At 46.0% G+C, this 24,317-nt stretch overlaps 2 protein-coding genes across 11 annotated transcripts in view; one reads left to right on the forward strand and one right to left on the reverse strand.

The window, feature by feature from the left end:
* Ccdc191 (coiled-coil domain containing 191) overlaps nt 1-8,180 on the forward strand; it is a 66,561-nt gene extending 58,381 nt beyond the window's left edge. For 3 of the 5 annotated variants that reach the window (XM_060370440.1, XM_060370443.1, XM_060370444.1), the window contains 4 exons: nt 674-817; nt 3,100-3,252; nt 3,869-4,014; nt 7,127-7,539. In XM_060370440.1, coding sequence (XP_060226423.1) covers nt 674-817; nt 3,100-3,252; nt 3,869-4,014; nt 7,127-7,271 — 588 coding nt within the window. In that variant the 3' untranslated portion in view covers nt 7,272-7,539. Of the gene's footprint in view, nt 1-673; nt 818-3,099; nt 3,253-3,868; nt 4,015-7,126 lie in introns of all 5 variants that reach the window. The other 2 variants (XM_060370441.1, XM_060370442.1) reach the window with 2 other exon arrangements.
* Nucleotides 8,181-12,998: 4,818 nt separating this feature from the next.
* Zdhhc23 (zinc finger DHHC-type palmitoyltransferase 23) lies at nt 12,999-24,132 on the reverse strand. Of its 6 annotated transcripts, XR_002477148.2 has the most exons (6): nt 23,699-23,852; nt 22,973-23,241; nt 17,797-18,507; nt 15,850-16,017; nt 14,042-14,160; nt 13,730-13,855 (listed from the first exon to the last, which is right to left on the reverse strand). XR_002477148.2 is itself a non-coding variant. In XM_060370445.1 (5 exons), exons 2-5 carry the CDS (start codon nt 23,113-23,115, stop codon nt 13,588-13,590), a joined length of 1,290 nt encoding a protein of 429 aa, XP_060226428.1. In that variant the 5' UTR covers nt 23,116-23,241; nt 23,984-24,132; the 3' UTR covers nt 12,999-13,587. The 6 variants fall into 6 exon arrangements, 5 of the variants coding, with proteins under 5 accessions (XP_060226428.1, XP_021512473.1, XP_021512472.1 ...); XM_060370445.1 differs by lacking the exons at nt 14,042-14,160; nt 23,699-23,852 and adding an exon at nt 23,984-24,132 and having other exon boundaries at nt 12,999-13,855; XM_021656798.2 differs by lacking the exon at nt 14,042-14,160 and having other exon boundaries at nt 12,999-13,855; nt 15,850-15,906; nt 23,699-23,858.
* Between the last annotated feature and the right edge of the window lie 185 nt (nt 24,133-24,317).

Raw genomic sequence — 24,317 nt, forward strand, 5'->3', positions numbered from 1 at the left:
GCTTTTATTAAAAGACAGAAAAGAAATAGATAATGGTATCTGTACGATAGACTGTTAAGTTTCTGTCATCTTTCTTGGGCACACCGCTCATGTTGCGTGTCTTCTGTGGGGAGCACAGGTGTCTTTTTTCTCAGGGAACCAGCAGGGACAGTCAGTCTTTTGGCTCAGGACAGAGGCTTCTGGATGATGATAAATACTTTCAGTTTGCATCTGGACTTATTGTTCACTTAGAAAGAAAAACTCAGTGGTAAGAATATTCTTCAAGCCTTTGGGTGGAGTTTCTTGTCATGTGACCATTATTATTTATATACAAGGTTCTACATCATAATTCTAGTGAAGGTTTGCATTGCTGGCTTTTCTGTAATAAGGAAAGCTTCCTGATTTCTCTCTTGACTGCGTGTTTTGACTTTTTAGTAATGAGGAGAGTGGTAGCTCATTTCTCTGAACAATACTGAATAAACCCAAGAATGCATAGCTCTGATTGATGTAGGGCTTGTGACCAACTTTACCTGACCCTTTTACCAAAGTCCTTTTTAAAAAATTCCAGAATTTCATTATAATTATTGGCACACTATTTAGTGGATAGATGTTAAATTTGTTAGCCTTTTGTCTAAATGAAATTTTTCAGGTTTTGTAATCATGGAATTTTTGCTTCTCTTTTCCTCCTCCCTAGAAAGAACTAGAGAAACAGAAGAGAATTAAAAGAAATCAAGAGTTGGAAGCAGTAGCCAAAGATCACTATGAAAAGATCTTGCTAAAGAAAAAAGGCCTGGAGCCCTGGAAGAAACTGAGAATGCAAAGCAAGCAAAACACTGAGGTACACCATCATGGTATCATCCCCCACATAGAAAGTAGGCCTTTCTCTGATAGCAGGAACACCCAGTCAGGCTGTAGGGTGAGGCGGACTTCGTGATTAGCAAAAAAAGATAACTGGTTTGAGTATATGTATTTCTCTGTTTTGAATAAGAGTTTAGGTTTGGTTATCTAAATACTTGTAATTTAACAGGTTTTGGAAACTAGAATGATTTTATTAGTGATCACCACCGTAGGAGGAATAGAGGTAACTTTCAATTTTAGCATGCTTTCCAACAGAGAAGGCAGTAAGTGTGGCTGGAACTCTGCTACGATAAAGTCTACAGACAGCCCCCAAAGCTCAGTGCATTGCAACTTAGTACTCATTTCTCAAGAGTCTGCAGGCCAGCTGAAGCTTTGGTTCCAGTCTCTCCCCAGCCCTCCTCACTGGTTCCAGAGCTGCTCAGGTGGAACTTTCCACCTTGCGATTAACTAGCATATGTACCAAGCCAAATTATGTCAGCCCAGTTGTCAGATTCTCCTGTCCATCACCAGGACCTTGCTCTAGAGTTCTTGTCTCTCAGGTCCCTGTGATCGCCATCAAAATAGAGTGTAGAGTAGAAAATTGGTAAGGTTTATGGTAGAATAAAGTAGAAGAAACCCCCAAGAGGTGACAGTGCACAGTGACCAAAGAGACCACAGTGTCCCACTTCACGTTTTTAAGGCAAGCATTCTATTTCTAACATGTCTAGAAAAAGCAGATTTTTCTCAGGGACTTGGTCTGTCCAGCTGAGTGACACACCCAGTTGGATGACTCAGCTAAGTCTTCGAAGCTAAGAGAAAGCAGTGGAATATCTTTGTTCTTTATTAGCAAGCCTTCAAGTAGGTAGTAACCTTTGAGGTTTAGAAGATAGCCGTCAGGTCCAGAGAGGTAGCTCATTGTTGAGTGCTTGCTGCTCTTGCAAAGAACCAGAGTTCACTTCCTAGCACCCTTGGGTGGCTCTCAACTGGCTGTTTCTTCAGGCTCCATGGAACCTAATACCTTCTTCTAGCCTCTGTAGGCACCAACATACATGTTTGTTTGTTTTTAGTGACATTGTGGCCATTTGGAATGCTGCATCTCTTCCTGGGGCTGAAGATATATTCAGATCCCATTCTTTTGAGTGATAATCAGCCTCATTTAACTCTAGGCCTTGGTTTCACAAGCTGTTCATTGAGGTGGTGGTTCATTCCCAGTGTCCTCCAAGCTGCTAATCTAACTAGCTACCTAACACTGCCCACTAATAGTTCACTGAGCAGAGCAATCATAAGACCAAGCTCAAGGTCACTAAGAAGGAATGAGGCTCCATCTACTCCATTGGGTGGTGCTGTGAAATCATATTGCAAAGAGTACATAATGCTGTTATAGAGAGCAGCAGTCTGCTCTGCCACAGGGATCCTTGAAATCTAACACCAATGAAATGTCTCAAATTCCCCTAACACATTTATCCTACGTAGAACAGGGCATTCAAGTGAATGGTAAAGAAATTCAAAACAGATGGATTGTTTTCTGCCTTTAGCTGTCAGGTTTGGATGTGTCACGGAGCCCCCTGTGTGGCCTTTCTGGCCAGTGACTATGGCCACCAGGAGATCTGTTTGGATGCCCTTATGTTCACAGTGCTAGGTGGCTAGATGAGACCTAGGGAATGTGCCACTGTCTAGAAAGGACTGCCACAAGATAGATCTTTTCTCCTGTCTGTTGAAGGAATGTAAGTCTCTTTTTCATACTTAAAAACTGAGTTGTATTTATTTGGGATGATATTCTCAGCGACTTTAATTGGTAAGACATTAAAATATTCATCATGTTATTTTTGTATCAATGGTTTTGTGGTTTATTGATAATGTCTAAGTTTCCAACCTGGTGACAGTTCATTCTATAAAACTAATTGAAAGTATTGGCATTTCCTCAATTAGACAGTGGTTAAGTACATAATAAAGAGCAGTCTGTTATAGAATTGCTGTCCAAGTTCCAGGAAAGCAAACTGAGAGCACTGCCAGCCACCCAGTCCAAAGGTTAGTAGACATGAAGTGATGGCTTGGAAGCTGCTTATTCCATTTCCATACTCAGCCAGCCCTGAAAGAATCCATGACCTCCACAGAACAGGAGGGTTGGTGCTCTTTTAGGACACAGACTATAGGCAACTCAAGATTATTCTTGTCTAGTAACTATCTATACCTGCTGTATAGTATCAGTTCCCTAGCTAAGTATGTTTAAGTGATTTAAAATTTAAGGAGTAAGTTCTACTTTTCATTAATTTTTTTTTCCAGATAGCAGAAGAACATCACTCTCTGGCTCTACAAAGAAAATGCCTGCTCAGCTGGTTCCAGTGTAGCCAGGAAAGTCTGGCTATGAAGACAGCCAAGGCTGATCAGTTTTATTCCCAACTATTGTGTAGAAAAGTCTTCCAAAGCTGGCTCCAGGTAAGGCCACAGGAAAAGTACTTTAAATGCATCTCCCAGAGCCATGCATGATGACACATGCCTACGACGTCAGCACTTGGGAAGGTGATGCAAAAAGAGTGCCATGAATTCAAGGCTAGACCAGAGTATATAGTGAGACCCCTCAGAAAATCAGAGCTAAATAAATACCTGTCCTTGCTCAACTCTTCCTGTGGTTTTTCAAGCACATAGAATCTAGTTCGTTCCTTACTGAAACGCTGTCAGCATTGGTTAGGAACAAGTCTCCAGCACGCATCACTTCCCCGTAAGAGTGTGCATGTTGTCATGAATCCTTACTTCAGCTTTTGTTTCTTAGGTTGTTCTTTTGTTTTGTTTTGTTTTTGCCACAGTACTTGGGAGATTTTAGAACCTTCCTCTGTCAGTCATACACCTGTTTCTGTTTCTGAATTGCTGTTATTGTTAACAGTAAATTACAGAGGATATTATTGTCTTGGCTGCCTTGTTATATCCTCTCAGCCTTTTACATCCTTTATTATTTTGCTTTGTAGTTTGTTTGGTTCTCTCTCATTTGTTCTTTTACTTACTCGACTTGTCTACTGACACTTGTCTTTTTTCTACTCATGTCTTCATCCACTAGTATATCAATGATCTGGAGAAAGAAGTCAGAAAACTCTTCACCCACTTACTACTAAAGAAGGTTTTCAGGGCCTGGTTGACCTTGGTCAGGGAGCTGAGAATTGAGTCTCAGAGAAAGCTTGAGACTGCAGGAGAACACTGTGACAGGTAAGGCTGGGCACACTCAAGAAACTCGCTACTCCTCAGGTACCTGTAACATATTCTCCTGCTGCGCTATGAAAAGTTGAGATGCAGGCTGGGATTGCTGGGACCTCAGAGTCAGGTGGGAATCTCAGCTCCCCCAATTTACATGGATGAGAGCAGCACAGGAAACTGTCCTTAAAACGATGAGGAAGCCTGTTCTGTCCACCTCATAGGGGCTGGCAGGGACCAGATGTGAGATTATGGAACATATCTCAGCAAATATGTTCCTTATTAATCAATCAGTTTTATTTTTGAGAGTTGTTTGTTTGTTTGTTTGTTTGTTTTTAATTTGTGTATGTGAGACAGAAAGGGAGAATGAACCTGTGCAAATATATATATTCCACTTGCATGCCTGGTGCCCATGTAAGTCAGAAGATGGCATAGGATCCCCCAGAACTGGAGCTACAGGTGGTTATGAGCCACAATGTGGGTGTTAGAAACCAAACTCAGGTTCCTCTGCAAAAGCGACAAGTACTCCTGACAGAATTTTAGTTTTCTAAGTTTGACTTTTTAAACATTGTGGAATATAGCACAAAAATTTAAGTGCTGAAACCATCTAAACAGTAATTACTAGACACCCATGTCACCACAGCTGAGCTCGGAGTGGAACATCACTGTCCAGTGGCCCCTCTCCAGTCACACATTCCCCCTCAGGTAAACGAATCTTACGATGTGTACCAGGAACACATCCTGCTCCTCTCCTGAGCATGCAGCTCACAACACTCCAGGGTGGCTTTTCCTTGTTTGAATTCTGTGTACTGAGGACCTATTATTAATGTTTAAAATAAAATTAGGCCTGTTGCTGAGAACTAATGTAATCCATACAAATATGCGAGTGTGTGCTTATTCTAACTTGAGAACTTCGCTAAGCATCTGTACAGAAATGTTCTGAGAGTAGCTAGGAGCAAGCATCACTCCTGCGAAGCGGATATGTAGTGGGCATGTGCTATGACAACCCTGAGGGGTGGGGGCTTGTGAGGTAGGGAGTCACCCTCCTCCCTGCCTCACAGTCACTTTTGGATGTTTCCTTTTCACTTTGTGTAAGCACATCTCTTGCACATCTTGTTATGCCAGGAAGCCTGCTCCTAGCAAAAACTGTCTAGTCTTAATTTGTAGTTAGAAATCAGTGGTCGGGGAGTAGACTAACAAGTGTATTATAGTTTGGTCTAAACAGAAATAACTCTGCAGTAAGTGACAGTATTCGAGGGGCTTACCTTTGAATAAAATGCATCTGCTTTAGAGGAAGGTGAGGGCTCTAGGTGACTGACTCTGGATTCAGAACCTTTTGAACCTCCTGTCACAGGACTGGTGAAATGGCCCAGTGGATAAAGGTGCCTGCCGCCAAGCCTGATGACTCCAGACCAGTGTGGGCCCTCTAACCTCCATGCTTACACTGTGGCAATGTGCACACCCACAGACATACACAACACACACATGCACATACACACAAATAAATAAACAAACAAACAAACAAATGTAATAAAAGAAAAACCCTTAGAGTTAAAAAAAAAAGTGAGTAAGAACAGAATTTGCTTTCGGGGCTGGTGTGAACACTGAGCAAGGAAACAGCAATGTATTCACAGCTAGTATGCTCCGAGTTTCATGCCCTTGTGAATATGCATTCAGCCTCCTATTGCCTTTTGTCTGCCTCAGTTGTCTGTCTTTTTCAGCCTGAGGGCTTTCACACAGACTGTGTCTTCTGATCACTGTAATGACCCTGGGGAAGCAGCCTTGCCTCGGTGTTCTATCCATTTCTGCTTATCTCCCTAGATGGAACTGAGGTTTCAGGGCTGTACAAGAGGAAGAGCCAAAATACAGGCATCGGAAAGCTGGAGTATAGTGAGGGGAGAGGAGCTGTAAATAGCAGGAGGATGAGGGAAGGTCATCCTGAGAGTGGGCCCTGGAGACGACCACGGTGGTGGGCTGAGTAGACAGAAGTTGAACACAGTGAAGCAGTTCTGCTCACTGGGGCCCTCATTATTATTATTATTATTATTATTAATTTTATTTATTTACTTTGAAGGCTCTACCTGCACGTACACCTGCATGCCACAAGGGGGAAGTAGAGGATATTGATGGTTGTGAGCCACCACGTGGTTGCTGGGAACTGAACTCAGGACCTCTGGAAGAACAGACAGAGCTCTTAACCACTGAGCCATCCTCCAGCCCGCCCTCTCATTTTTTAAAGTAATGTTTTCACCCAAATCATCCAAAACATCAGTCAACCAACAGCCATAAAATTAGTGATGAGTAAGGTGCATTCAGGGCCTCATTTGCTGGCTATGAGGCCAGAACAAGTATCACCAGTGCCCCTAGTTTTACAAATAGCCTTGGCAACCCTGTGCTTGTGTTCTCTAAAATGTGCCCCACACATGCTTAGCTACAGTTGACTCCTGACCTTTATGCAGGCCTGTCCTCTTAAGAAGTAGCCATTTCAGTTCAGTGTAATGCCTTTCAACACCTCAGATGTTCCTCACCCCAAGTCAGGGCAGCACCTGTGTCTCTCCACCACTGTCCCTTCCCACAGCCGACTCTGAAAGGCTAGCTGCCTAACTGGGCAGAGACTATTGGGCCTGCCCGCGGCATCACCAGTGCACAGCCAGTGTAGGCACTGGGCAGTCCTCAAGAGGCAGGCATGCTTCCCACAGCACTCCATTTCAACGTGCGACCCCCCAGCACCATCTTTCCACACTTGGCATTAGCATATTTTTTCTCAACTGAAATTCTAGATGAAATTCTGAATTCTAGATGAGATTCTGTGGTAGCTGGACAGGTGCTAACCATTCAGATTTTAAACTATGTAAGTGCTGCAGCCTGGGTACCCTGAGCTCTTCCAAATACAGTCAGTGTCTTTATCTTGAAAGCTATCTGCCCAAGCCCCTCAGTATTCCTGGTCCTGGTTGGTAAGTATACAGACTGTGACCAGATCAGCTAAAGAGTCTCAAAGCCAATACTGTCAGCACTGGACTCTCTCTACAAGCTTACCACAGTCGTTTCCTTTTTTTTTTTTTTTAATAGCATTGTTTGCTGTCAAAATTCCCATTGACTTCTACCTCTTCCCTTTTTCTCCTTAAAGGAAGATTCTCAGTGCCACACTCCAGACATGGAAGGCATTTGTAAAACTTTCCAAAGAAGAACGAGTAAAGGAAGAACGGCGAGACCAGCTCCGCCGGAAGGTCACCGAAATCCTTCCAGACTTCCAGGCACTAGCACCATTGTGATGGCTGCATACCAGTAGCTAACTACTTGTCCTCCAAAGAAGTCTTTGGTGATGGGATGTGTTGTCTCCACCCACACACCTACCTGAGCCTCGTTTACTTTCTAGATGTGTCATAAACCAGTAGAATTATCTTGGGAATTTATTTTTCCATCTTGATCTTTCCTAGCTTGTTAGGCATCTGTTGTAATGTCTCATAGTGGGGTCACTCAAAAGCAGAATAGAGCACAACCGTTGAGTGTATTAGATATATTTTTAGCATAATAAACTTTTAAAAGAATGAGTGTTTGCCTGCCTGGACTGGACTTGTGAAAGCAATTGTGTCCTTATCGCTTCCTATGAGCTGCTTGTAAATGTAACGTTGGACAGAAACAGAAAGCAGTGAGGATGGAAAAAGAGCATGACTGGCCAGTGTTCTTGACCACAGCATGAGTGACGGGTGTCCAACAGGCCCTATTCCATCCACTGGCAAAGCATGATTAAAGGGTTCTCTACAGAGCTGCAGCCAGGTGCAGGGGTTTACCCTGACTTCCAAGCAGCTAGGACACCCAAGCACCTTGACAAGCATGAAGAAGCCAACAGCTAATAACAGCTCCAGCAAGAACCAGCCAGCCCCTCATCAAAATGCCTAGCCATGCTCCCAACTGCAGCTTCTAAGTAATCCATCTGCTCTGTCTGCTTGGCCTGGCAACTTATACTGAATTCAAAGAATGTTCTAATATTTAGGATTCTATAAAGACTTATCAAATGTTCCCTTCTGTGAACTTTTTTACACAGAATCATCTGCTAGGAATTTTTTTTCCATTATAAAACATATCTTTATTGTGACAAAGTCAAATAGTCCACGAATGTACACAGTAAGATGAGAAAGAGCCTGGTAGCCCAGAACTTCTGAATTGGTGAAATAAAGCTGAGTGCATGTGCTTGATCCAACACAGCTTTTAAGCTGCCTGGGCTGCCCCCTGTGCAAAGTGGCTCTGGTCCTTTTCTCATGAAAGACGTGCAGTGAGGGACTGAAAGACAACAAAATGCCAGAACCAAAAGAAACCGCAGCTCCCCACACACACACATTTTTCTTTAATATCATATGACTGTCACCTAAAAACACAAGTGTTTTGAAGACCAATGGCCACAAGAAAGATGGGACTAAATTTATATTTAATCTCACTCAGTTTAAACTACAGTTTATACTTAATTATTGCTCACTTATGAAATATTGGAAATTAACACACACCAAAAAAAAAAAAAAAAAAACATCAAAGCCACACACAAATGTTAATGCCAAGCCTGGAGATAAGGGTGAATTCCTTAAGTTAACATGTCCTAAGTCAGTCATATAAAATTTGTTTTCTCTCTTAAACTTTATCTTTGCTTCATCCCAAACATACAGAGATTGCTTTATTAGGACACATTTTTATGTTGACTAGGCCACCTAGGCAAACTCTCGATGGGCCATGACCTGAAACATCACTAACTAGCGCCTGAGTAAACAGTACCTGACCTATAAAACCAGGGAGGAAAAGACGGAGATGAGTTTAGGGTCAGCATGGGATGGGGGCCAGCTAGTCAGGAGGCCTCAGAACTTACAACACAGGGTTTCCTTAAGGCAAAACACTTTCAGGACACACCACAAATCGCTGTTTCTGTAGAAGAAAGCACTTTTATTTTCCTTTAAACAATGTCTCACGGGACACAAACGGCAGTAGTTTGTAAAACCTCCATTTGAAAGTCCTTGTCTTGAGTCTGAGGTGGTAGGATACAGGTACAAAAAGGGTGCAGTGTCCATTCCTCGGCCTCCAGCTTGGCTTGAGGAATCCCACTTCATGTTGTTGGGTCATCCATATTAAATATTGAACTTACTATTAAACTCATTCCTGGGTTTCCCTTAGTCGAACATCAGAGCCAGAAATTAGATCAAATGAAAAGGACCCAAAGACCTAGCCAACCATCTAATCACCTAGACCCTGGCATTATGCATGATCTCGCCGCTCTTACATAGCATCTTGTCAGTAGCTTTGCCTGAAGAAACTCAAAATTTCATTTGTATCATTAGAACAGACTAATTGGCTTTAAAGCTTTGCCTTCTAAATAATAAACTTTTAAAGGTGAAAAGTGCCACCAGGAGGGCTCCAGGACTCAAGAGTCCCAAGCACCACGTGGGACCACCAAGCCATGTGCTGGGCTTGCCATCCAGCTGGATGTTCCTGCAGTGAAACGCTTAAGCCAGGTCAGATGCAGATGGCCGCCCACGGAATCAGGACTCAGTTTGGCCACTTCTTCAGAACGGGCACATGAATCTCAGCAAACACAAGAACAAACCGAGTTTCATTTGGTGTTCAGTGTAGTTAGCGTGGTTTTCATTCTTGCCCACTTGCCAACTGCTGAGCAAAGCATGCTCCAAGCAGGCACCTCCAGCTCAAGTCATGTGCACTGCTTGTCTGAGAAGACTCCTTTTCGAGAGGCAGGGTACCAAAATACGGCTAATGGGAAGTGACGTCACAGGAACCCACTTCGCTAGTTTAAAGAGATGCGTGAGTATACAAAGCATTACTTTGAAGCTCTGTGGTCAAAGCTGTGAATCTACAGCTTTTTGCTTCTGTCAGTTGAGCTCTATGATAAAAAGCTGATGTCCTACCCAAAGGAAGTCTGTCAGGCAGATATCAGTACTACACAGACTCTTACTGGCATTGTGTTTTTCTGGCAGTGGAAGGTTCTAGTATACAAAGTTTTCTCCTGTTAAAAATGTTATAAGTACCAAGGACTATTGCATAAGAGAAAGTTTACAGCAGTCTTCCTTCTAGGCAGATGGTACAGTGGATGACAGCGCATTCACCAAAGGAAACGCCACTTGCAGAGCAGAGATTTGCAATATCCTAGCAACTTTGTGGCTGAGGAGACAGACAGCACTGTCCCCAAAACACATTTAAGGCTTCATTTTCGCGGCGTCGGAGCAGCCTGCTGATGAGGCAGTGAGGGTGACCTACACAGTACTTTGCAAGTTGCTAAGAAACGCTTCTACTAGTGAAGGGACTTCTCCTTTCCTCCAGGCATGATCCTTACTGTTTCTCCCTTGACTCTTTCAAAAGCAGGACCGGTCCTCTTTGGTGGGAATGGATATAACGGTGTGGTAGAAACGTCAGGACCAGGACAGGGTGGATTCAGGAAGCTCAGAAGGAGGACAGCGAAAGAGGACTTGCTTATCTGGAATCCATGTGTGGGGAGCACTTGCTCCCACAGTCAAGGGACTGCTGGCTTACCTATGGATGTTTGGGACAGCCCATTTGCAAAGACCTTGCCCTGTTAAAGACTCCAGTTAAATCTCTTATTGTCTGGAGGATACCAAGGCCCATAATGAAATCCCACAATCAAGTTCCTAAGAAGGCTCAAAAGTCTAGGAATATATGCTAGAGATATCCTAGGGCCTACAGGAGGCTGCTGTGGACAGTCCTGGATTGCTGCTGCCTAGAAACACACTTCCAAAACTGAGTGCACGTTTCCTATTTCCCTTCTGTGAAGCAGCAAGGCAAGGCGAATTTAAGGTCTCAAAAATTATCTTTGATCTTTGGGATCCCAGAAACAGTACATGTGTAAAAAGCAAACACTTTAAGGAGTTTGCCTCATATGAATCTCCCATCTCAGTGGCAGAAAGATGGTCCATTCTGCAGAAATCTATAATCTTCCCTAAGCTTCAGTTCTAAGACACAAATGAACAATTTAGATCGGGGAAGAGCTAGAAAGCAGTACTCTGTACAGTGTTGGAAAGTTCATGTACCCTGTTTTTCTCTCCTAGTGAGATACTTGTGTGTAAGGGAGGGTGAATGAGAAGGCTTGAAAGATCCACAAAGCAAGGATCTTCTTACAGTTTTGAGCTTCCTTCTGCAAACCACCAAAATTCTCCATATACTTCAGCTGTGGGGATGAAGAGATGACTCTGCAATTAGCACAGCTGCTCTTCCAGGACCTGAGATCAGTTCTCAGTACCTATCAGCTGGCTCATGGCTGCCTGTAACCCCAGGCGAGCTCTTCTGGACATGGACACACACACACCCCATTCATAGACACATATACAGCATTCACACACACACACACACACACACACACCATCCACCCAGACACACACACAACACACACCATTCATATACACACACCATTTACACACCAATTCATATATACACACTACACACAACACACACACCATTCACACAGACACACATAAATAAAAATAAAATCTAAAAAGAAAGGAAACTTAGGCTGCTTAATTCCAGTGAACCACAAAGCCAACAAGGAGTGCCCATGCATGTGAAGGGAACTGAGTGTCCTCAATCACGGGCCCCTTGAGTAGTGAGCTCTGAGAAAGACGGTGGTCATTCCTAATTCTCCCAATGATGCATCTTGGTGCAGTGTTCGCCTTCACATCACAAATGCATTGCTGCTAAAGATGTGTCAGGTGCAAGTGCTGACCATACACTTTCTGTAAATTTTCACAGCTGTTCAGAGATGGCTACATACCTTGCATTCAAGAGACATAAAAACTACTAATTTCTGCCCACATATGCTGTCTTTGACATTACTACCATCTCCCTTACCTAAAACCCACACAGAGAGAAATTAGTTGTATCCAGCCAACTTTCATTCCAAATGAATGCTTGAGTCTGGGCCAGGGACAGGCATCACCATAGAAACTGCAGCCAGCGAACATCCCCAGGCTCGCTCTCTGGCTTACCCCAGTAGAATATGGAGTCTGTTACTCATTAAACAATAGATCTCTGGGGAAGCAAGGACAAAGCTGGATAAACGTGGCACCTGTCTTTGGTGGAGCCCTGGTTAACAGCACGTCTAAGGGTGGCGCTTGTCATAAAGAGCAGGACAACTGCAAGCAGCAGGGGCATTTCCTCTCGGTGAGTACACGCAGGCACAGAGCGGCAGACACCAGCAGCAAACACGACGCACGCTTTCCCCTCTGTGAAGCTACAAGGCCAAGGTAAACGTAAGGCCTCACATAGTATCTTTGATCTTTGGAATCCAAGAAACAGTGCGCGTGTAAAAGCTAAAGACTTCCAGAGGGAGTTTTCCTCACAGGAATCGCCATCTCAGCGGCAGAAAGATGGCCCATTCTACAGAAAGCTACACTCTTCCCTAAGCTTCAGTTCTGAGACACAAAGGAACAATTTAGATCCCGGGAAGAGCTAGAAAGCAGCATTCTGTTCAGTGTTGGAAAGTAGGTTACCCTGTTTTTCTCTCCTAGTGAGATACTGGTGTGTAGGGAGGGTGAATGAGCAGCAATGTGGATGGGGAAGCTGTCACCCTGCAGAGTTCATGCCAGACTCATGGTCCCATTTAGTGCTGTAAACCTACAGCACTAGACATACACAAACAATAATAATAATAAAAAACCCAAGCCCTTGGTATTAATCAGCCAGGAAAAAGGGAAAATGTTCTCACAGGGCAGTCTCCTCTCCTTCCAGCCACTGTCACCAATATGCCAGTGCCTCGTCAGGTAGAGCGTGGAAGGAAGGGGAAAATTGTTAGAATTATATAAATCTAAAGTGATACATTAACACATACACATTTGTCACCTAAATTTCGGCCCACTACACACTGCACAGATAACAGCTGTCATTTTCCTCAGCTGTCCTTCTCAAGATGAGATGGCCAGCACTGTTCCTCTTGTCCTCTCCAACCTGTGAGAACAACTCTAACACTTAAAAAGAATTTCCACGACTGTACAGACTGATTGTCTTAATAGTATTGGCTTCAACATTTTGATCTACAAGCAGTTTACTTCAGCCATAGGGATTTCCTAATAATACTGATACCTCTGAGGGCTTGAGTTGGACAGGAGTGCTTTCTACACCCTCCTCAGGTCGCCCTCGTGGCTGCTCCTGAGGTAGCCGGGCAGAAGCCCCCACACAGAAGAACCTGAGACTTGGGAAAAGTGACTTTACCGAGGGGTCATATGGCTGTTAAGAACTGAAAGGACTAGGAACTATCCTAGTTCTAACTAACTTCCTCATACAAATGGGCGGAAACGCCTTCTGGGTGTGGTGAGTAATCCACACCCTCTTTGCAGCTCCCGGTTTCTGAGTCAACAAGGTGACACTAAAGAAATGGCTCTGCTCTCGCTGCTTCATTATTAAAAATCCCTTAAGTTAAGAAAGCAGAAGGAAAATGACCCTTTCTTCAGTCCTCTCTCCAAACCTGAGCATAGCCCTGTACACCCTCTGAGAAGCGGGCAATGAAGATGAGTCCTGCATGGCCGTGGCGTGTGATATGCTGAGGACAGGCAGAGGAGCGGCCCTCAGAGCTGCACGGAAGGCACTTCAGACAATGTCCTCAGCCAGGCTGTGGACCGTGTGTGTGCCCAGGGTGGAGAACTGGAGCCAGTTGCGCAGGAAGCCCCTGTTGTACTGGCCTGTGTCCACGATGAGCCCACAGAGGAGCCGGCGCCCAGTCTTCTGCCGAAGGGCCTGCTGCACTTCCCTCTCCGTCACATTGTAGCTGATGTTTATTAGCTGGATGAGGAAGATGTAGGCCATGCCCGCTGTGATGATCACAGAGTACCACACGCAGGTGAAGGACAGAGCCGAGCTGCGGAGAAAGGGGCCTTCTGAACATTTTTGTACTCACTAGTAAGAACTTGAGAACCCTCTCCAGACCCCAACTAAAAGATCTTAGCTTCCTCAGAATGACAAAGCCAATTAGACCTTTTAATTCTCCTTTGGATTGCTGGTACATATTTTCTAGCATGTTACTTAGCAAAGGATCTTCTCTTACACTTCACAGACATCAGGGTATTCAGCACGTGTCTGTTGAATGAATGATCAAGTCCTAAGTTGCATCTAACTCAGGAGGAAGCAGAGTCCACGAAAGCATTGTTGGTGTCCTCTAGGAAGCTGTAGATGGAAATCGAGAAACAGGGCTATCTAGTGCTGCCTAGCACTCAGAGGACAACTCTCAACATCAACAGCCCTTTATGCATGAAGGAGCCAGGCTAGAGCAACAGTTCATAGGTCTTCCAGGAGACCCGAGGGCAGTTCCCAGCACCATACTGAGTTAGCACATAACCACCTGCAACTCCAGCTCCCGGGATCAGATGCTCCCTTCTGGCCTCTGTGAGTGGCCACACATACTTGGCATACATTCAACCCATGTAATTAAATTAAAATTAAAGAAAAAATCCATAGGAACCTAACATTTCAAACCACACGTGGCAGGAATACATCTTTCAGGTTCATCTATAAACTGTAGGGAGGAGCTGCCTGTTAGAATAATCAAAGATCAGGCTATGCTCATTCACACACACACACACACACACGTGAAGAATGAGCTGGAAAGAAACACACAGAGACTCTTCATCTGTAAAGGTAAACAGGACCTCACAGATGACAATCCAGAACTTCACCATAAAGTGGAGGCGACAGGAAGCACTGCATGGAGTGAGGTGAGAAATAATGGAAGGACTAGTTGATTCAACCCACCCAAGCACACAGGGCATTTTGCTTCATGTTGGCCAAGAATGTTACAGTGACTGTCTACAGGTCACCACAAGAAGGCTAATAATCACTCTAAAGTATCTGTGATGCCCCGATGCAGGGTGGCGAGCTCTGCCACAGACTAATAAGAACTAACACCACACAGGGACCCTTGATAGCAAACGCAGAGGCTCTGAGAACAAGGAATAAGAAGAAAGAGGAGAAACGAACCAGAGGCCAGGAAGCACATTGAGGGAAGGAACACAAAGTACGGGCAGGATGCTCCGCTGGTGGGCAGGGCCAGGAGTAAAAACAGTACCCTTGGTGCGTGGGGGCAGGGGTGCCAGGAGCACTCTTGGTGTGTAAGGAGGTAGGGCCAGCAGGAACACCCTGGTCTGTAGGGATGGGAGTGGCGTGAACACCCTCCCTGTATGGGGGTAGCAGTAGCAAGAGCACCCTGGTGTGTGTGGTTGGGAGTGGCAAGATCAACACAGAAGAATCCCACTTAGACCACTGTGTGGAGATTGGTAGAGCTTATAAATGGGTTCTCACCTAATGAGGCCTCCAGAATTTTGACCTAGATAATACAGTAATCAGGAGTGGTGAATTAAAAAAAAAAAATTAGAGCAAACCTTGAGAGGTTAGGAGAAAAGAAAGGTTATAAAGATAGAAACACTTCTCAAAAAGAAAAAGAAAAACCATGCTGTGACCTCGGGCACAAAGAACCCTCTGGGCTGCGTGGTGGAGTCCCTGACAAAGCCAAGGCCTGCTTGTTGGTGTTCTGAGACAGGGTCTCTGTATGTTGTCCTCGATGTCTTGGAATTTGATCTGTACAACAGGCTGGCCTTGAACTCAGAGAGATCCACCTGCCCCTGCACCCCAAGTGCTAGGATTAAAGGTGTGTACCATCAATGATGCTGCTGACATTACCGGAGAAATACTCCCAGAACCACTGCAATGTTTTGTCGGCAATTTTAGGGATGCCCGCCATCCCCAAAGCCTATCCTATGCTTTGACTGAGAACTGCTAACACAGGAGCAAATAACCACCTGTCTGGCAACATCTATTACTTCCTGGTTGGCCCTCTTGACAGACGGCTTTGCTACCTACCTGTAATGAGCGTAAACTCCAGGACAGTAGAAGAGGGCTGTGAAGAGGCTTCTGTCCCTACAAATGGTGTTCAAGGTCAGCGATATCCCGTACACCGAAGTGAGCAGGAAGACCGAAAGGGCAAGTATAAATGCTTGATGGTTTGATTCTCCAACGCAGCTATTTATCCTCAAAACAGCAGAAGGGGCGGGGAAACAGACACATTTGAAAATGTCTCGTGTGACTCACGATATACAAGAAAGCCTTTAAGTTACGGGCAGCAGGAACTTCGGTTATGAAACAGTCATTTTAGTATTCAGTTTTAGGGAAACAAGCAGAACCATTATCATGTTGTCTGAAGCCAGAACTAGCACAAAAGCAGAACCCAGCTAACAGATCTATCTACCTATACATACAGCCTGTGCACATCTAAACATATAATGTGCATGCATATGTGGAGTTTTTATGCATGCTGACGATTGAGCCTGGTTAATCATGCATGCAAGGCAAACACTCTACCACTGGGCTACACCCGCAGCCCCTGTTCCTAAATATTAATAAGTGACGTCTATTATCCAGGTATGAGGAAAGCTGAAATTAAGCAGTTATGAAAACTTTAAAAAGTTCAGTCAGAAATACTTTCCCAAAATTTGAAGAGATCAATGAAAAGATCCAAAACAGTTAATACTATACAGAACAAGATATTATGAAGTGGGTCAGGGAAACAAGGGTCCTGTGTCATGGCCTCTGTGAGGGCAAGGCGCACAGGCCACCTCTTCTGTACATGCATCCTAGAATGCTCGGGGGCCTGAGGTTTCCTGTGGGACAAACTGTCAGACTCTGGGCATTTGGAAATAACCGGACATACTCCTGAACACAATGGGGATAAATTACAAAGATAAGTGCATGTCATAAAAAAATAAAAATAAAAACTACCTTATACCTAAAGATAAGTCCCTAGGGCTGTCCCCATCCTAGGGCCATGCACTCTAGGGACATTTGAATACCCTCCAGGCATTTCCTATATTCTCACTCTCTCCTCTTTTGTTCAGACCTAAAGTGTACTCCATCAGCCAGAACCACCCCAAGAGCAATAAAACTGCAAACCTGCTGCCTACAGCAGTCAAAGCTGAGTGCTAACACTACCCCAGCTCAGTGTTACTTGGTGGAGTTTAATATGCTGCACTTCATATTATGGGCCTGATGTGATTTTGTCACTAGCCAGCCAGAAGATACAAAACAAAGCCAGTCTCCTGGCAGATAACCAATCCAGGGATATCGGATAGGTCCTGGACTCCACAACAGTGAGGGGAAGTCCCTTGATGCATAAAGTGATTAAGGCTATAAAGCAATATATCCTTATATAGTTAAGAATATGCAACAACAGTCACCTGAAAACAGGAACCACTTCCCAGAATTCTCCGTCCAAGAGTAACAGAGAAAAAGACCTGTACTGATTGTGTGTGCGCATGCGTGTGTATGTGTGAGTGTTGTGTGTATGAAGGTGAGCATGCGATGTGGAAACACAAGTTGCTGTTGGTGTCCTCGTCGATCATTCCCCACCTTATTTTTTAGTCAGGGTCCTCACTGAACCAGCAAATTGCTAATTCAGCTAGATGGGATGGCCGTGTTGAGGGGAGAACGGAGGTCCTCTTGCTTGCACAGCAAACATTTTACCAACCAAGTCGTCACCACAGTTCCTAATATTTTTTGTTAAATCAATCAGAGGAAAATTGGAAGGAAAAAAAAAAAAAAACTCCTTAAGTGTTTCTGCTAATCTTCAGGAAATGACTGAAGGCACTAAATCTGTGAGCCTCAAAAACCTGATGACTAAGCGGGAACATCCTCACAGCCTACAAATATCTACAAGGTGCAAAACTGGGAAAGAGAGATGTTTTAGGACAGCACAAAGGAAGATCAAATATGGGTAGGACATGAATTCTGTCCTCCCAGAGTTTTCCAACGTACCAGACACAATGATGATCCATCCTCCTTACACAGATACCACATATCCGGCAATGCCAGGCCCGGGCGGGCCGCACCAGCTGGCACTTGGCACACCAGTCTTCCTTGACTTTGGCAGGGCTGTCGAGGCCCACCCTGGAGGAGCCCTTACTATCATCCTTCGGTGTGCGGTTGTTGAGGCTCCCTGAGGCGTCTGTCCCAGAGAACCCTTTGGTCTTTTCCTGCCCTTTCTGAATTAGGCATTCGATTGGGCTGTTGCTTGGGGATCTGTCGTTGCATGCTGGGTTGATGAGGTAGCCTGGATTCTTCTTGGCTCGGTACAAGGCTAAGAGTATCAGAACTAAACCGCCGGTGAGAAGAGCCAGCTGGGTGGGCCCCACATGCCCTTTGGGGACCACTTCCCGCAGGAACACGAAGTACATATAGCCCAGGGAGAACAGTCCTAGGCTCAGGAAAAACAGCGTCTGCTCTTTCCTTCTGTGAGTGAGGTAGTAGTACCAAAGTGCCAGCATGGGAAGGGAGGTCAGAATCACCACCCCCAGCAGGAAATGCCAGGAAGCCACGTGAAGGAAAACTGGCAAAAGCACGAGTGGAGGGACGATGCTAATATTAACTTTTCTGGCTCCTCTGAGCCAAGGGATTCGGAGGCGATCAGAAATTGTGTCTGTGATTCTCTCGCAAGTCTCTGGACGCACTGATTCACAGCTGAGCCATCTATTCAGAGAGAACAGAAGAGTGTGCTTCACGTGGATTTGGTGAATTAAAAACTACAGGGCCCTGGGTGTCAAACAGCACCACAAATGAGAAGACACCACAAGCCAACATCTCATTCCCTCAGTCCTAAACACAAGCTTTTTAGATTCAGGGATCATTTCTTTAAATAAGAAGATGTTATAAATGTTAACTATCAGCATTCTTTCTTGAATACACAGGCATAAACACATATTCCTTACAAATGTCTAGACCTGAGTAGTGTACACTCAAATGGATTTTTTAAAATATTGACAGTGAGAATCAAAAGGTATTAAGTAAGTGGCAAGGGTATTCTAAGGGTATTCTAAACTCTTAAGCTCAGGAGACAGACAGCAAATGGGCTTAGTGGGAAGGTGTGGTCTGTACTTAACCTTGATGGCTAGCAAAGAAAGAAGGGGCTGTTTCAGCATAGAGAAATGGATGCAATTCAAAGCCTGTCCTGGGCCCTGGGAATGAACTAGGCTGCCCTAGACAGGAGTCTGCATAAGCAAGAATGAAGAACAAACTAAAATAGGTCCAGTGACTGAAGAACAGTGTCTGCTGACTTTGCACGGTTAGGCATGCTGCTATTTGAGTGTTCCAATTTTAAAACCAGATCCTCAACACATGAGAATTAAGAGATGAGGCTGCTGGACATGGTGGCACACACCTTCATTCACAGTTCATGAGTGCCTGAGGCAAGAGGATTACTGAGCTGAGGAATTCATGGCCAGAGTGAACAATACAGTGAGACCTTCAGAAGGCTGATCTTGTAAGAGATGTACGACAGAAGAGTCCTCACAAATAGGATTAGAACCTTTATAGAAGAGGCCAAAGGAGCCTGCTGATTTTTTTCACCACATGAAGAAGCAACAAGAAAACACCAATTATGAGACAGGTGGCTGAACTGTGTTCATGTCCCAGTGTTTTGTAGAAGGTAGGCCTGAAGATCAAGGGGACTGAATAATGATAGAAGAAATCTCTAATCAAAGTGTTCAGGTGCTTCTCAGCTTCTCTTGAACTCTAAGCTCAAATGGAAGTAAGGAAATGAAGGGGCTGGAAAGATGGCTCGGCGGGCAAAGTGCTCGCTGTATAACTTGAGGACATGGGTTGAGTTCCCACCAGCCACGTAAAAAGGCAGGTGCAGGGACATGTTTTTGTAACCCCAGAACTGCAGAGGGGGCAGTGGATCCCCAGAGCTCACTGGCCAGCCAGTCAACCCAGTCAGTGAGCTCCAGAGTCAGTGCAGAAACCCTGACTTGAAAATTAGGGTAGGGATCTTTTGTGTAAGTCATCTGACACACTTCTGTCCTACACACAAATACACGTACAAACGAGAAAAATGATGATGGTGATGATGACAACTTTAGGGGCTAGAATGATGGCTCAGTTAGCAAAGTCCTTGTTGTGACAGCAAGAACACTGAGTTTGGATCACTAGCACCCATGTGTAAATCTGGACATGGGGCTAGCAAGAGGACTCAGTAGTTAAAGATGCTTGCCACCATGCTGATGACCTGATTCAATCCTCAGGGTCCACAAGATAGGAGAGAACCACCTTTGGCAGGTTTTCCACTGGCCTCCATGTGAAACCATGGAACATGCATGTATACACAGGCACATACATTATAAAAAGAGTGGCCTGGGGGAATGAGCTTGCAATCCTAGTGCTAGGAAGGGAGGCTGCTGGAGTTGGGGCGGGGAGGGACAAAACAACTCCTGGAGCTTGCTTGTCAGCCAGTCTGGCCAACTGAGGATCTGTGGTTCAGTGAGAGGCACTATCTCAGAGCGTAGGACAGAAAAACAATTCAGAAAGATATCTGACGCCAGCCACTGTCCACTGGGAGCACACACGTGCACATGCACATACATAACACACATACAGTGGCTTTAAAGACATAATACATATCAAAGGGGGAACACAACTTGACGATCTGGAAGTTATTGGCCTTCTTAGTCTGTCTACACAGAAACAACCACAACAGCCTGCATGGGAGAGACCATCATGAGATCAGAATGGTACACATCAAGACAATGGGAAGATGACCCTAAAGCCGTTCAACCTGGGGCTGTGCTTCCATCCTAAGCCTAGAATGTTTGGGCCTTGATGGCAGCATAATTCCGTGAAAAAAATGGCTCATGAAACCTCAGGGCTCACTGCCGAGGACCACAGCAAGTCCTGCTCCCTATACCGGTGCAGCGTCTCACAGCAACCCCGGGTGTGGTTCCTGTAAAGCCAGCTACAATGTAGGCTGCAGGGACCTCTACTCCCCAGGGCATCAGTAGACAGCTTGGGTGGCGTCATACGTTCCCAACTCTACAGCCCACAGAATACAAGCGCTGTGGGGGCTCTGCTGTATCCATGTAGATGCCAACGAATGTCCCGGAGAACACCAAGGCTGAGGCCACGGAGCCCTCACTAGGGCACTGTCGTGTGTGCCCATACACGGGTATGGGATCACTGCAGAGACCCTCATGAGGCAGTGCCTAGTAAAACCGTAGGGGAGGGACTGCCAAGACCCCAAATAATGGCCCAGGGAGCACACGACCTCTGCCCCATGAAAGCTGCAGCGTGAGCCGCACCAACTTCTAGCTCAGCGTGTCCGGAAGGTAGGATATCAAACAGTGTCTTTAAGGCTTACATGGGGATGAGACCTGTCATTCCTTTCTTCTTTCCCACTTCTCATTTCTGCCATGGGGATGTCCTTTTACAAGTACACAGTCTGTCGTTTCTTTCTTCTCTAGTTTTTATTACTTTATGCGTGTGAGTGTTTTGCCGCCATGTATGTACGTGCATTACTTGGAGGGGCCAGAGGTACATTCAAAAAGGCTAGAATATTTGTGGCCAAAATTTATGTAGTGCAAACCTAACCGTCAATGCAATCTTACTCCGAGGTAGGGCTTTTAGGAAGTGTGAGGTTAACAGGGTACCATCCACATAAAAGAAGACCACGGAAGGCAGGGCATTCGTCCCTTCTGCCAAGTGGGGACGTAGCAAGAAGATGCTCTCCATGAGGAAGAGGGTTCACATTAGATCCTAAGTCTGCCAGCACTCTGCCTGGATTTCTCCGCCTCCGAAACCACAGGCAGTCCACTTCTATCACTTGTAATTTACCCATTCTGGAGGATTCTGTTGCAGCAGCCTACATGAACTAAGACAGGCAGGAAAGAAAAGGTAGTGCAGACAGTTGTTGTTGTTTTGGTTTGGTTTTTTGTTTTGGTTTGGTTTGTTGTTTTTTGTTTTGTTTTTTTTTTTTTTGTTTTGGGGGGTTTTTTGGAGCAGGTCAAACCTTAAAGTGAGTGGAGGATGATCTCCTAGAGTCACAGAGCAGCAGGGGCAGTGAAAACAGGGAAGCCTGTCTCCAGGAAAAAAGGTAGAGGTAGGGGAGAGGAGAGAACTCAGGGGGCACCCCAAGGGTTGGGAGAGGGGAAGAGTGAGCAGAGTTAATGGAAAAGCCACAGTCCTGAGTGACAGCCATTATGGAAACAGCATCCTTTCTCCACTCATTAGGGCGAAGTGCTCCATTTTCTCAGTATGGATTTTAGACTAAGTCCAAAGAAGCTATATTTAAGGCTACCTATTAAAAAAAAAAAAAAAAGACTGTAGAAAAAGACAAGGAACAATTACAAAGAGGTTAAGGGCTTTAAGAGTCGAGCCTGACAGGAAACTGCAGTGGTCCCCATGCAAAGCTTTTCTGGGCTGGATGAACAATCTACAGTTACAGTGACTTTGTAACCAGAAGGGACAATTTCTGGGAAAAGCTTGTCTCCAACATCTTGTCTTCCTCTCACATTATGCTTTCCATAAGTAGACATTTGAAAATATATATATTTAGAAAAATGGCTAAAGCCAGCTTATTGCTGCTTGATACAAAATGTTTTCCACTGAGGCTAAGAACTTTTGGCAGTTTCGATCACAGAGATAGTGGTGACAGTAAAGGCCAAAGATAAGACAATATTAGAATCGGAACAGCCTTGTTGCTCACATAAAAACAGCCCCTCTCTGTGGGGGTGTGTGGCCTCTCCCCAGAAACAAGGGGTTAACCAAGAGCAGAAGAACCATCTTTCAACCTCCAAGCTCCATGTGACCAAATGAAAACGACTCCTTAAGTGGACTCTGCTATGATCACTGAGAATAAAAGAACTTTCTGGAATGTTCATTTAAACTTGCAGTTTGGCCAGAATTGTGTTCAATCCATTTAATTCGCCTACTCTCTCTTTTTCTGCATGTTCTCTCTATCACCATCTTTTAAAACGAAAGCTGTTCAAGTCCTCACGAACGTAATGACTGTGGGCTGCTACCTATCTCATCTTCATAAAATCCTCACACCTGACATCAAAAACAATTCTCTATTTTTAGATCCTCTGGGATAGCAAGAGCAAATTCTAGCATTCTGAAAGAATGGTACGTCTCGTAGAACCAGCGGGGTCAGCATCTGGAACCATACCTGTCACAGCCTTCATCGAGGTCCTGACAATCACACAAGCAAGCAGCCACATGGTTCTTTTCCCCATTTCGATCTATGTACTCGCAACAGCACAGGGGCTCCAATTCGGGTTCTTCCGTTTTCTTTTTTTTTACTGGCTTCATACTGCCCTTTAGTGTAAAGATGTGCGCCTGTCACCATGAGGCATAAGAAGCTCTCAGAAGGTAAAGGCGGCAAGAACTCAACTCACATCCTGTAAACACATCCTCGCTTCTGATTAACGCCAACGCCTGAGCAATAAAAAAAATGAAAAGAAAGGGTGGAAGGGTCCTGTTGTCAGCAGGCTTTTCTGGCTCCACATGGCCTGACAGGGGGGCTCCTTGACTCCTGTGGCTCTGAGCATCCTCACCTCCCCTTCCCAGCCAGGCAATCAACATCTGGGTACCAGGCGTTCCCATGGCGACAGCCGACCACGCGGCCCGGGACAGCAGAGCTAGGGCGGCCCAGTTCACCTGAGGGTGCCGGCTTAGGGAAGGGCCGGGCAGTCCCCACCCCAAGGCTGCGCGCCGAGGAAACTCACCCTCGCAGGTGCAGGCAGCGACGCCCCGGGCGCTGCAACCACCCTACCCGCCCGGGGACGCCAGGAGCCAGCCCCCGGCAGCCCGGAGGTCGCCGTCCAGCCTACCCCGAGCCCGGCGCTCCGCGGGCGTGGGCGGGCCTGGAGAATGACCTTGGCGGGGAAGTTACCTGCCCTCCGACGGAGGCGGGGACCGGGAGGAGGACCGGCTCCTCTGGGCGCGGCCGCGTCTCGGACCCCGCAGCGCGGGCTCGGGCGTGCCGGGCGGAGTCGCCCACCTGTGAGCACCGCCGGTGTGCGCGCCCGCCGCGCCAGCCCGGTCGCCCCCGGCCGCCGCTCCGCGGGTCGGCGCGCGCTTCCGGGTGCCCCGCCCCCGGCGCCGGGATCCCGCCGCCCGCACGTGCGCCGCCTGCCCCCGAGGCCCCTCCCCCGCCGCGCTCCGGGCCACCCCGCACCTGCGCCGGGGCCCTCGGGGGACCGGCCCGGCCCCAGACGACCGCGGGAGTTCGCCGGCGGCCGCAACAGGCGCTGGGTTCCGTCTGCACCGTCGCCCTCCTTCCCGTTAGGCCCGCTGCTGCCCCCAAGTCCAGGCTTATCCAACTTGTTCAAGCTCGGGAGGGTCCTGGAGAATGGGTCTGCCAGCCAGGCCTCTCAGCTACTTTGTTTCGGTACTCTGCACGTTTGCAGTGGAATTGCCCAGAGAGTCCTCTCTGGGTTTTTATCGCCCCACAAATCTGTAAGAACTGTGGGCCTATGTACAGGTTTTCCCTACCCCAGGCTTTCTAGCTT

This window comes from Meriones unguiculatus, chromosome 17, assembly GCF_030254825.1.
Source record: "Meriones unguiculatus strain TT.TT164.6M chromosome 17, Bangor_MerUng_6.1, whole genome shotgun sequence".
Lineage (NCBI taxonomy): Eukaryota > Metazoa > Chordata > Mammalia > Rodentia > Muridae > Meriones > Meriones unguiculatus.